Here is a 12,484-nt window from a genome sequence, read left to right on the forward strand (position 1 = left end):
GATGAAAACCTGAAAGCCTCGGGAAAACCTCAGACTGGGGCAAAGGGGTTCACCCCCCAAAAAGGACAGCCCCCAACACAAGCATGCGGAGGGGCCGGGCAATTCTGTGAATTTTTTGGTGGCCCCACCAGCCCAGACTTGAACCCGATCAACTTCTGGAGAGACTGAAAGACAACGCCCCCCACCAACCTGCGACTTGGAGATCCAAAAAATTGGAGTTTTCCAATCGGTGTGCCTTGTGGGTCAACCCAAAAAGAATCAAGGCTATAATCGCAGCCAAAGATGCCTCAACAAAGTACTGAGTAAAGGGTCTGAATATTTATGTAAATGTGATATTTCAGTTTATTATTTTTAATAAATTTGCAAAAATTTCTTAACCTGTTTTTGCTTTGTCATTGTGGGGTATTGTGTGTAGATTGATGAGAATAAAAATGAATTTTATCAATTTTAGAATAAGGCTGTAACGTAACAAAATGTGGAAAAAGTAAAGGGGTCTGAACACTTTCCGAAGGCACTGTACAGGGACCTGAGACCATCTCTCCATGCAGAATCTCTCCAGATCCTTCAGAGTCCTTGGTCCTCACTGGTGGACTCTGCTCTTCAGCTTTCCCCACAGGTTTCAGTGGGGTTTAGGTCAGGAGACTGGGACGGCCATTGCAAACGCTTGATTCTGTGGTCCGTGAACCATTTTTCTGTGGATTTGGAGATGCAGTTTGGATCATTGTCCTGCAGTCAATGATGTTGTGCGTCCTAATAAGGATACAGGGCCTTTGGACATCAAACAGCCCCAGAAAATCACAGATCCACCAACATACTTCACAGTGGGCATTAGGTTCTTTTATGCATGACCATTTCTTTTTTTACACAAACCCACCTTTGGTGTTTGTTGCCTGAAAGCTCTGATTTTGTCTCATCTGACCATAGAACCCCGTTCCAATGAAAGTGCTAGTGACGTTTCATAAACTCACTTACATTTGTGGTATGATGACAGAAAATTTGTAGTTTGATGATGGCAAATGCTGTCCGCTGGCAAGCCTTCCAAATAGCTCGCTGGCATGGAGGTGGGATTTAATTGTAGATTTGGCAACTCGTTGACCCCAGGATGCAGCCGACTTCTGCAATTCTCCAGGTGTGATCGTTAGAGAAACGTTCGCAACTTGAACTGTCCTCCTCACTCTGCGTGGGGGTAAAATAGATTTGGGTCCTCTTCCATCACAGCTCCACTTCTTACCCCCGAATTCCACCGGGTGCGACTGCGTCGCCTTACGGCCGCGACGCAACCGCCGGAGCTGATCACGGCCAGTCTAGACGATGCCTGTGATTCCACCAGACGCGCCGCAGCGCGATTCGGAAGCGTCCCAGAAGCGGCTCTCCGCTCCGCTTCGCTAAAAATACGCGCCTAGTCTATTTTTGACGGACGCCGCTTCTGAGACGCTTCAAGTAGGAGAAGAAATGGGTAGTCAGTCCCACTTTTCCCCCCATGACAACATCCCTGGCAGACTCCCGATCGTATATGAGTGTATTTTTAACAACTAAAACAGCCACAAATCTGTGATCCACATGTTGTTCATGTCGCACAACAACATAGGAAATAACAATGAACACAATTAAAACAGACAAAAAAAAAAAAAAACAACATTTAACTATCCAGCCTTAGCCATGGTAGAAGCAAAAAAACAAGGAAAAATGACCAAATCAGTAAGTCAACAGAATCCGGCAGACAAAACGCTTCACTCCTGAAACGCTCCCGGTGGGGTTTGAAACTGGGCGGAGGACGGAACAAAACCACGTCGCTGCCGGAACGCGACGTGGTCACATCCAGTGGAATTCAGGCGTTAATTATTGCACTAGTAGTGGAAACAGGTATTTTTAGACATTCACCTATTTTTATTGTCATTGCCTGATTTAGGAAGGTCCACAACCTTTTGCCTCTTTGCATTTGTGTATTCTCTGATCTTCACCATGTTGAGGGAGTTTGGATTGCGAGTCACATCATATTTATACCCCAGTGAAACAAGTAATGGATGACCATGTAAGAGTTTCTGTAGACCAACGTGTGCTGAAAAATATTTAATCAGACTGGGAATATACATAATTTATATTTTTTCGGAAGAATTTCTGGGCACATAAAAATAATTGTGAATTAAGTTTTTGAGAAAAATGTTTATTTTTTAAGAAGGTTTTTTCTTTAAATAATTTGAACTAATTTGAAGTATTTGAGTTAATACTTAGATATCTGTGATATTTTGAGCTGATAAACATCAAGGCATTTTTTTAACAGCCTTTCCTGCTCGTCTTTGCAGATTGTGCTGATAATCCTGGCACTGTTAATGCACGTTCATTTCTGGAACAGCCATGTAGCAGCCAATAATGTAATAACTGCCAATAACGTAATAAATTTCCCCGTTCTTAATGTAATAAAAGCCGATAATGTAATAACTGACCAATAATGTAATAAAATTTCTGAACCAATAACGTAATAACTTATTACATTATATGCAAAAAGTTATTACATTATTGGCTACTGTAATAAAAGCCGATAATGTAATAACTGACCAATAATGTAATACATTTTCTGAGCCAATAACGTAATAACTTTTCGCATATAATGTAATAAGTTATTAGATTATTGACTGGTTATTACATTATTAGCTGGGTTAAAATAAATCATAAAAATGTAATAATAGGAGCCGATAATGTAATAATATGCTTGTATGACTATGTATAAGTTTTATTTATTATCAAGTGTCAAACTTCCATAACACTTAGGCCTACCCTTACTGTTGCTTCTTTCAAATAACTGCTCAAAAACCAGGCCAATCCTGACCCCTGAATCTTAGTCCTAACTCTGAGAAACACACACACACACACCTACTCTCTCTCTCTCTCTAAGAATTAATTGTTTGTGTAACTTGATGGTTAGACTTATCTCCAGCCCTGCCTTATCCTTTGCCATTTGAGTACCAAATTAAGTGGGAGCACACATGTTTGCAAACACACACAATTACTCTTATATTGTATAATATGAAATCTATACCGCTTTGAAGATGCTGTGTTCTCAAATAAAAAAGACCACCACTTCTTTCCATGAAAAATATAATCTTTAATCAAGTGTATTTAAATAACTTCTTCAACCAAACTGGCACTATTATCCCTTGTGCTCAACTTTCAACCTCTTAATGCTAAATTCTAAACTGTAAAACATAGTATATAACATGACCTTCAAAGATAACTTTGGTAACACATCTTTCAGTTTTATCATAATAATAAAGGATGGTTTACCATCCCTTTTTTAAAGAACTAAACATTCTCTTGACACACATTACATTTGACAAAATGGAGGTAAAGTTAAATCTCAAATCTCAAATGAAAAGTAACTTCCACTCATTTACAAATATAAAAAAAGAACTTGAGAGAATCAAAATGAAATTATCTGCTGGCAGAAAAAAAAAACAAAAACAAAACACCAACAAAAAAATGATCATTAATTCTTCCAGTAGATGTCCTTAACTTTGTACTGTCCGAAGGCTATGTGACTGAGCAGAATCCAGGCTTTCATCCATCGTTTGTCCTTACTAAATAACTCTTTTATACGTGTGCTGAGACCACTGCTGCGTCCAGCAGCCTTGTATAGCTTCATAACACTAATGGAACAGTCATTCTCCTTGTCCAGTTCCAAACTCTCTGCAAGTGCCTCTCTTATGTACAGGTTGGGATGATATGGTCTAGATAGTTCACCGAATAAGAGTGAGACTCTATTGAATGTCCCCAGCATTGACATATCTAGATTGAGAGAGAACTCAATAATTTTTGACAAGATTTCTGATGGTAGGTACTGAGCTCCAGGCTCATTGCCAGGATCCACTACCATGTCAACCAAAGGGTTAGTCATAGACTGAACTTCAGGGTTAGCCAGAGGCCCAGGTTCAGGGTGAGTCAGAGGGCCAGGTTCAGGGTCAGGAGGAAGATAAGGTTCAAGGTCAACCCGAAGTCCAGGTTCAGGGTCAGCCAGAATGCCAGGTGCAGGGTCAGCCAGAGGGCTAGGTTGAGGGTCAACTCCAGTAGGTATCTTAACTGGTTTTCTGAAAGACAGTCTTTGTCTCTCTGCCTCCTGAATGGCCTGAATGTAAGAAAAAATTGGTCCATCTAAACTTACATAATGTTCCCCGTGTCCCTCAGCAATATGGCCAAGAACCAAAAGAGGCAAGCTTTCACAATAAAACCAGATGGTGAGATAACAGAGGTTGCATCCAAACCAAGAGTTGACACAACAAGAAACTGAACATTGAATATCTGGGAAGCTCTTTGAAGAGTTATGTGGTCACCATATGTACCATGTTGTGCCATCCTCTGTAAATAATCCCCTAATGTCCTAAATGTCCCTTCCACATACTCAGAAAGTGGCGTCCCATCCACTCCATGCGGGTGAAATGTTAGATCAGCCACAATTTCTTCTCGCAATGTTGATACAGAACGGAATATTCCAAGGGTGGCCAATTGGTCAGCAATAGCAGCAAATTGGCAACTGCCATCTGGAATCGGGTCTAAACGAATGTTCAGGTTTGATGATTCAAAAGACTCCAGTCTTTCCTCATGTGTGTAAGGAATTAGCAGGTGGGTTTTCTGAACTGTTTTGGGCTGAGACTTTGGACGCTGCTTTTCCTCCAGTCTTGTGACACTGGTCACATCAGACACTGAAAACCACTTTTGTGTTGGAGTGGGGCTATTGGGCATACGGAACTGAACCTTATATTTGTACAACTTTAGGTTTCTTTTCACAACTAAACCTGGTAATACAAAGTGCCTTTGTGAAACTCTACGATTACGCTCTTCACCCTGACCAACACATTGTCATTTACCCTATACATAGAGGGTGGATGACTTCCAGACAAAGTCATTCGTCTTGTGCAGCGTTGTGTTGCCTTGCGTGCCCTTCTCCTAATCTTCATTCGGTTATCCTCAAACAAAAGCCTATGCTTTTGGGTGGGCAGTGTTTTGTGGGTTGGGAGACAGTGTTTTTCATGAACTTGAGCTGGGGAACAGGTTAACCGATTGGACAGTCTATGACTTTTCTTCCATAGTACACCTGAAAAGGAGACATCCAACTCAAAACCTCCTTTGGGTCTTCATTCATTATCCTGGCATAAATTGGCAAATGCTTGACCCAGCTGACTCCTCCTTGTTGATAGTTGACTAGGTCATACATAATCTTTTTCCTCAGTACACGGTGGTCCTCTCCACTTTACCCTGGCTCTGGGGATGATATGGCGAGCTCTGAATTATTTCACCTGAAGGGACTCCATGAGTTTTCGTACTGCACCTTTGAATTCCTTTCCTTGATCATGCTGTAAAATCTTTGGTGGACCATGCTCAGTGTAAATGTCCTCAAGATGTTTGGCAATCTCAATGCTGTATTTACTCTTCAATGGTCTTAGCCATATGTATCTGCTAAATACATCTATATGGTCAGGATGTACCTGTATGTGGCTCGGTCATGCTTAACTCTCCATTTCCCCATGTCAAGAAGGTCAATCTGGTGGCGATCTTGAACTGCTTTGGCTTTAATGGATTTTGGAATGGGTTTGTTTCCAAATGTCGCCTTATGCAGATGGTAGCATCTTGACCTGTCCAATGTGTCTTGCACACTAGCTCGACTGATGCCAGAGTATTCTTCTCTAAGGTGTATGTTCACCTTTCTTGCACCGGAGCCTTTTGTTTCATCAAGAACCCTGTTCACAAGTGCAGGGATAGTTGACGTCTTGGCTACCAATTTTCCAGCAAATGTAATTGCCTGGCCATCCTCACTGAGGGCGTAAAGTTGCCTATTCCGCACAGTTGAACAAGAGCAGCACGCTGGCTCCTTGTTCTCTGTGCTACGGGGACATTAAAATTCCCCTTGAGTGCCTTGAGTATCACATAATCTGTAATTTGGCAAATGGCAAATTTACACAAGTCTCTATACGACTGGGCGCAAGGCTCAATAATATCAATGAGCGAGGCTTGAAAGTCCACTGATAACAAGTGCACTAAATAAACGTAATCCCTCTGGGAAAAATCCATAGGAAATTTGCCGAGGGAACCCATGGCGGAAGAAACGTCCAGGTTGACCTACAAAAAGAAGTCTTCACTATAACACTCTATGAATAAACAAATTACCAGCCAAAACAACAACTATTGTGGATTTGCACTTGTTTTACTAATGTTTTAGATTTAGTTTTTTGGCGCACGGTGGTGCAGTGGGTAGCACTGTCGCCTCACAGCAAGAGGGTCGTGGGTTCGAATCTCAGCTTGGGGCCTTTCTTTGTGGAGTTTGCATGTTCTCCCCGTGTCCGCGTGGGTTTCCTCTGGGTACTCCGGTTTCCTCCCACAGTCCAAAGACATGCAAGTAGGCCAATTGGAGACTCTAAATTGTCCATAGGTATAAGTGCGTGAGTGAATGGTGTGGGTGCCCTGCGATAAATTGGCGGCTTGTCTAGGGTGTATTCCTGCCTCTCGCCCAATGCACGCTGGGATAGGCTCCAGCACCCCGCGCGACCCTGATCAGGATAAGTGGTATAGATAATGGATGGATGGAAAACCTTGCATTTGAAGACGGATCAATTTTATTTTAACCCTTATTAAAAAATTTCCAGTTACATAATAACTGTAAAAATAAATAAATAAATAAAATAAAATGATTTCAGAACATAAGGGAAAGGCATAGGCATAAACAAATGATCACAAAACGAACACAATATAAAAATATTTTTAAAGAGAACATAAATGATATAATTTATTCTTTGAAATAAACATAAACTAATATTTCTAATAACAAAATGCAATAAATAAAATATTTGTATAAATGAAAATGCAACAGCGTGTCTACCGTGATGAAAAGTGAATCCTTGCGCCTCCTGATGTGGTGGAGGAGAACTGACTCGTTAGTCTGAAGATGGCCAAAATGTAACAACACTGTTATAACAGACATGGAGGTGAAATAAGGCGTTTTTAACATTTTCCAAACATTAATTTGACATTCCTGCAACACTGGAACGTAAAGAACAAATATCTAGGGAAAGTCAGTGAATGCAGATGCTGTAGCTTGTTAGTAACTAAATGAAAAAAATCCTAAACTCGGAAATATCCCAGTATCTCAGCGCTTCTAGTGTTAAAGTAGGAACCCTGTGCTCAAAAGCTGGTGATTAAACCACTGTCCCATCAGACAGACTGCCCTGAGTTTGTATCCAGGGCTAAAGAGCACTGAGGACAACAATATTAGATTTTAAAATCACCCTGTGATATTTGAAGAAAGTATTTACCACACCAGTACGTCCACAATGTAAACCTGAGAAATGAAATGTAAATGGACAATTGAAATATTTATCATATTTTAAACATAATTATTTCTCATATTTCCTCTCTTCAGATGAATCCATAAAAAGAGCCCAGCAGGCACTGAAAACTCATCTGAAGAAGAAGTTTGAACGCATATTTGAAGGTTTAGCAAAACAGGACCACCCAACCCTCCTCAATGAGATCTATACAGAGCTCTACATCACAGAGGGGGGAAGTGGGGGGGTCAATAATGAACACGAGGTCAGACAGATTGAGACAGCATCCAAGAGTCAAACCACACAGGAGACTGCAATCCTCTGCAATGAAATTTTTAAGCCTTTACCTGGACAAAAGAAACCCATCAGAACTGTGCTTACAAAGGGCATCGCTGGCATTGGGAAAACCGTCTCTGTGCAGAAGTTCATTCTGGACTGGGCAGAACGAAAAGCCAATCAGGATGTTGATTTCATCTTCACTCTCCCTTTCCGAGATCTGAATTTGAAGAAGGAAAGAGCATTCAGTCTGATGCAACTTCTGCAGCACTACTTTCCACAGCTGAAAGAGATCAAAAGTGTTGAAGGTGATCAAGTCAAAGTTTTATTTATCTTTGATGGTCTGGATGAGTGTCGACTTCCTCTAAATTTCCAAAGCAATGAGGACTGCTGTGATGTAACAGAGTCATCATCAGTGGATGTGCTGCTGACCAACCTCATTAAGGGAAATCTGCTTCCCTCTGCTCTCCTCTGGATCACCTCCCGACCAGCAGCAGCCAATCAGGTCCCTCCTGAGTGTGTCCACCAGGTGACAGAGGTACGAGGGTTCAATGACCCACAGAAGGAGGAGTACTTCAGAAAGAGAATCAGAGATCAGAACCAGGCCAGCAGAATTATCTCACACATAAAGTCATCCAGGAGTCTCTACATCATGTGTCACATACCAGTCTTCTGCTGGATTTCTTTTTGTGTTCTTGAGACAATGTTGGGTAAAGTATTCAATAGAAAAATGCCCAAAACACTGACTGAAATGTACACACACTTCCTACTCATTCAGACTAATGTGAAGAATCAGAAGTACCGTGGCACTGATGAGACAGACCCAAAGGAGATGTCAGCATCAGATACAGAAATCATCCTGAAACTGGGGCAGTTGGCTTTTCTACAGCTGGAAAAGGGTAATCTGATATTCTATGAAGAGGACCTGAAAGAGAGTGGCATTGATGTTAGTGAAGCTTCAGTGTACTCTGGGGTGTGCACAGAGGTCTTTAAAGAGGAGTGTGGGTTGTATCAGGAGAAGGTCTACTGCTTTGTGCATCTGAGCATTCAGGAGTATCTGGCTGCCTTGTTTGTGTTTCATTCATGTGTAAATGAGAACAGAAATGTACTCAGAGCAGAAGAATCAAAACCTCACAGTGGCAGAGTGCAGTTGTCTGAGTTACTCAGGAGTGCAGTGGATCAGGCCTTAAGAAGTAAGAATGGACACCTGGACCTTTTCCTCCGATTCCTTCTTGGCCTCTCTCTGGATTCCACTGAGACTCTTTTAAGAGAACTACTGACACAGACAGGAAGCAGATCTGATGGAGGAATACACAACTTTCTTTCTTTTCTTTTCACAACACTTACTTTCTTTCAAAGACTATGGACATGGACAGGAACCACATCACCTGTACCAGATCCACGGACACAGACAGAAAGCAGATCACAGAGCACTGAAAAAACAGTCCAGTACATTAAGAAGAGGATCAGAGAGGAATCTTCGGCAGAGAGGACCATCAGTCTGTTCCACTGTCTCAATGAACTGAATGACAACTCTTTAGTGGAGGAAATCCAGAATTCCCTGAGATCAGGAAAACTCTCTGATAAAAAGCTGGAACCAGACCAGTGTTCAGCTCTGGCCTTTGTGTTACTGATGTCAGAGGAGATCCTGGATGAGTTTGACTTGAAGACCTACAACACATCAGCAGCAGGTCATCAGAGACTGCTACCAGTAATCAGGAGCTGCAGGAAGGCCAAGTGAGTATTATGTCATTAATAATGTAGATGATTGACAGCATATTTTCCCAATTTCTATTTCTAGTGAGAATAAAGATTTCCGGGCAAGAGAAAATTTGGTTAAAAAAAGATTTCTGAATCAAAAGTTTCAACTCATGCCCTTATTTAATGTCTTATATCCAGAACATAAGCAGCATCAAATGCAAAACCTCAGCACTTACCATATATTTTATTTTATTTACTATTACTATTTACTGATTTAATACATTTACTAATTATTTGCAAAGATAGCAATTGTGAAATAAATAAGGAGTTCATTGATAGGCAGAGTAATCTGATGGATCAACCTTTGTCAGAACATACAATTCAAGCAGATTAAAATGAAGAGATGCTATATTAAGTTACAGTATTGAGAAAAGGGGCCCTATTTTTGTGACAGCAAAAATAGTAGTCAAGTATAATAATTAAAAACAAGTTGACACCAGTAATAACGTTAATCAGTTTAAGGGATTTTATGCCTGTTCATTTTTCAGCTCAGCACCCGTCACTAGGGCACCCAGTGGTTTTCTTTCACTTTAAAAACAAGACCAGGTCAAAACCTAGTATATGGTTTTGAGGACTGCCCCACTATTGTGGTCCAGCCAAAAATAACTAGCACTTTATTGCTGTAAGCGGTGGGTACCGACCATTTGACAGTTAGGATGTTGGCTCTTCTCCATTGCTCTTAATGGTCTGTCTACAAGAAAATACAAATAATTCGAAATCCACGCCTGAAAATCCATTATTAAAATACTTGGTAGATTTGTTAATCACCGCTGATGGTGTTAATTTCAACTTGTTTAACATGACTTTCCAAAGGTTAGCTAGCGTTGTCGTAAAATTTAGTGTCAACACATTACTACAGTTGCGGGTCAGGCACTCTTCACGGTAAGAAGAAATTTTAGGATAGCGCTTCCAATATTGCTTGTGTCAAAGGTGCTGCGACGGAAACAGCGATAGATTTAGCACGAGCCACATCTGTCCAAAATGTAAGTCCGGCAGTTTTCACGGTCGGGAAAAAAATTATGACAACTTTGTCGTGCACATCAATGCCATCAAGCTAACGTTATTAATAAACAAGTGAACTCATTATTTCGATGACTATTAATAAGTCATGTAATGTTACAATGTATCGAACGTTACATGCATGCTACTAGTTTAACGTTACCTACACACTGCTTAAGTTAATATAAAAAGAATGTAGGCTACTTACCAACAAGATTAAGTGATAACGCGGACATTTGTAACGAGGTTAGTTAGCCTACTAAATAAGAAATGATGGCTTGCTAGGTAACGTTAGCTTGCGATAGTTGGAAGCGTCAAGTGTTGAACGTCACTCTACGCACAATGAGGGTAAAGAACACTGATCTCAAACCTGCTGTTTTCCTATAGTGTGTTCACGTTTTAACCAACAGATGTCGCTGGTGAGCTTTCCAACCGAGCCGCCCCACTGTAACTGTAGTTTAAAAAACATCTTTGAAATACTTTTTTTTTTTTTTTCCCGATGCTTAGGCCCGGCGGGGGGTCAACCGCGCTGGTGATTTCCTGGTGGCTTGCAAAATATGCTGTCGATCCGTGTACCCCAGCAGATTAATAATCAATGTTCCAGGCCTGTCTGTTGTTTTTGATCAGCCGCCATAGAAACGGTGAGCCCTCATTACTTGTATAGTCCTGTCAGCCAGAGAGGGGAATCACTCTTTGAGGGAATTGGAAAGAAAACCAACCAGGTCTGATCATTCAGAATTCTCCGGTTGGTCAATAATGCAAAGGTTGCACCATCTGCTCCTATCGTCCAGCTACGCCACTTTAGCCTCAAGCTGATCCTGTTTGGCCTGGTGCAGCGAGGCAGTGGTTTCGGCTAGATTAACTTTGGCTTTCAAACCGGCAAATTCAGCCCGTAGCTCTTTCATGCCGAGTGAATATTGAGAGATTTCAGCTTGTATGGACCGGGTTTCGTCCTTGATCCGGGAGAGCTGTGTCTCAAAATATTGTCTGTTTTTCTAACACAGCCTCTACAATGGCTGCTAGCATGACACAGGATTCCTCATCATGTCCCTTTCTGGGTGAGTCTTGCCTGAAAGAGTCTTTGTTTTTGAAGAAATTGACATATTTTATATTTTGGTCAACAGCACCAATAAACTGAACTGGGAGTGAACAGTTAAGTTAGCCATTTGTAATGAAAACAGTAAAATGAAGAGGAGAGAGGGCAAGGAGCAAAATCACTGGGCAGCCATCTTCCCAGTAGGTCACTTGATTCTCCCCAACAGATTGATAAATAAAGAAAAAGAACACACAAAGAACTTGTGATGCATACCCACAATCCTCATATGAAATGAATTAGGTACCAGGATAATTAAAGGGATATTTTAATTAAAATATTTTGGAGCTTACCCCATTGTATTTGGATAGCGTGAATACTAGCAACTAGCTGTCCCTGTTAACCGTTAACGGCATCGCCGTTCCTCCTGGTTGTCCAGCTCCCAATTCACTCCCATTCATTTTCAGGACCTTGCTGAAAGTAATCTTTTTAAAACATAAACTAACTACGAGGGATAATAGATCAATAAAAGAAAGTACTAATGTCAAACAATCCCTGTCCCTGTTGTAATAGGTCACCAGTGAGAACTGGATACAGACTGTCTGGTTGATATGATAAAACATTGACCTGCGTAGTAAAATGTTTCAGGCCTGTCACACATTGCATTCTTCATCCATCTCCATTTTCCTGCTATGAACTCTAATGAAATCCATACATTTACCCCACTCTCTTTCACACACTGACCTTTTGTTGAAGGCAAGTTTTACTCCTCCATTACACACTGGTTTGTGCTGCAGGATTGTGGTGTTTCTGAAAGGATTGTGAATAAAATGACATTTTATTCTGCTGGTAGCACTGTCGTCTCACAGCAAGAAGGTCCTGGGTTGAAACCCGGCCTGGGCCTTTCTGAGTAAAGTTTGCGTGTTCTCCCGTGTTCATGTGGGTTTCCTCTGGGTACTCCGAGTGTGTGTGAATGGTGAGTGAATGTTGTGTGTGCCTTGTGATAGACTGTCCAGGGTGTATTCCTGCCTCTCGCCTTGTGACCCTGACCAGGATAAGCGGGTATAGATAATGGATGGATGGACTTCCACAAACAAGAACGAGA

At 41.3% G+C, this 12,484-nt stretch overlaps 1 protein-coding gene and 1 long non-coding RNA gene across 16 annotated transcripts in view; one reads left to right on the forward strand and one right to left on the reverse strand.

The window, feature by feature from the left end:
• The window catches only part of LOC135240548 (uncharacterized), a 225,593-nt gene that overhangs the window by 151,815 nt on the left and 61,294 nt on the right, over positions 1 to 12,484 (reverse strand). The window lies entirely within an intron of this gene.
• The window catches only part of LOC135240533 (NACHT, LRR and PYD domains-containing protein 3-like), a 241,755-nt gene that overhangs the window by 143,605 nt on the left and 85,666 nt on the right, over positions 1 to 12,484 (forward strand). For 13 of the 15 annotated variants that reach the window (XM_064310114.1, XM_064310115.1, XM_064310113.1 and 10 more), the window contains exon 15: positions 7,879 to 9,323. The exons of 1 other annotated variant lie outside the window; for it this stretch is intronic. In XM_064310114.1, coding sequence (XP_064166184.1) covers positions 7,879 to 9,323 — 1,445 coding nt within the window. Of the gene's footprint in view, positions 1 to 7,405; positions 9,324 to 12,484 lie in introns of all 15 variants that reach the window. One more of the 15 variants, XM_064310119.1, reaches the window with a different exon arrangement.

Source organism: Anguilla rostrata, chromosome 15 (genome assembly GCF_018555375.3).
Source record: "Anguilla rostrata isolate EN2019 chromosome 15, ASM1855537v3, whole genome shotgun sequence".
Taxonomy (NCBI): domain Eukaryota; kingdom Metazoa; phylum Chordata; class Actinopteri; order Anguilliformes; family Anguillidae; genus Anguilla; species Anguilla rostrata.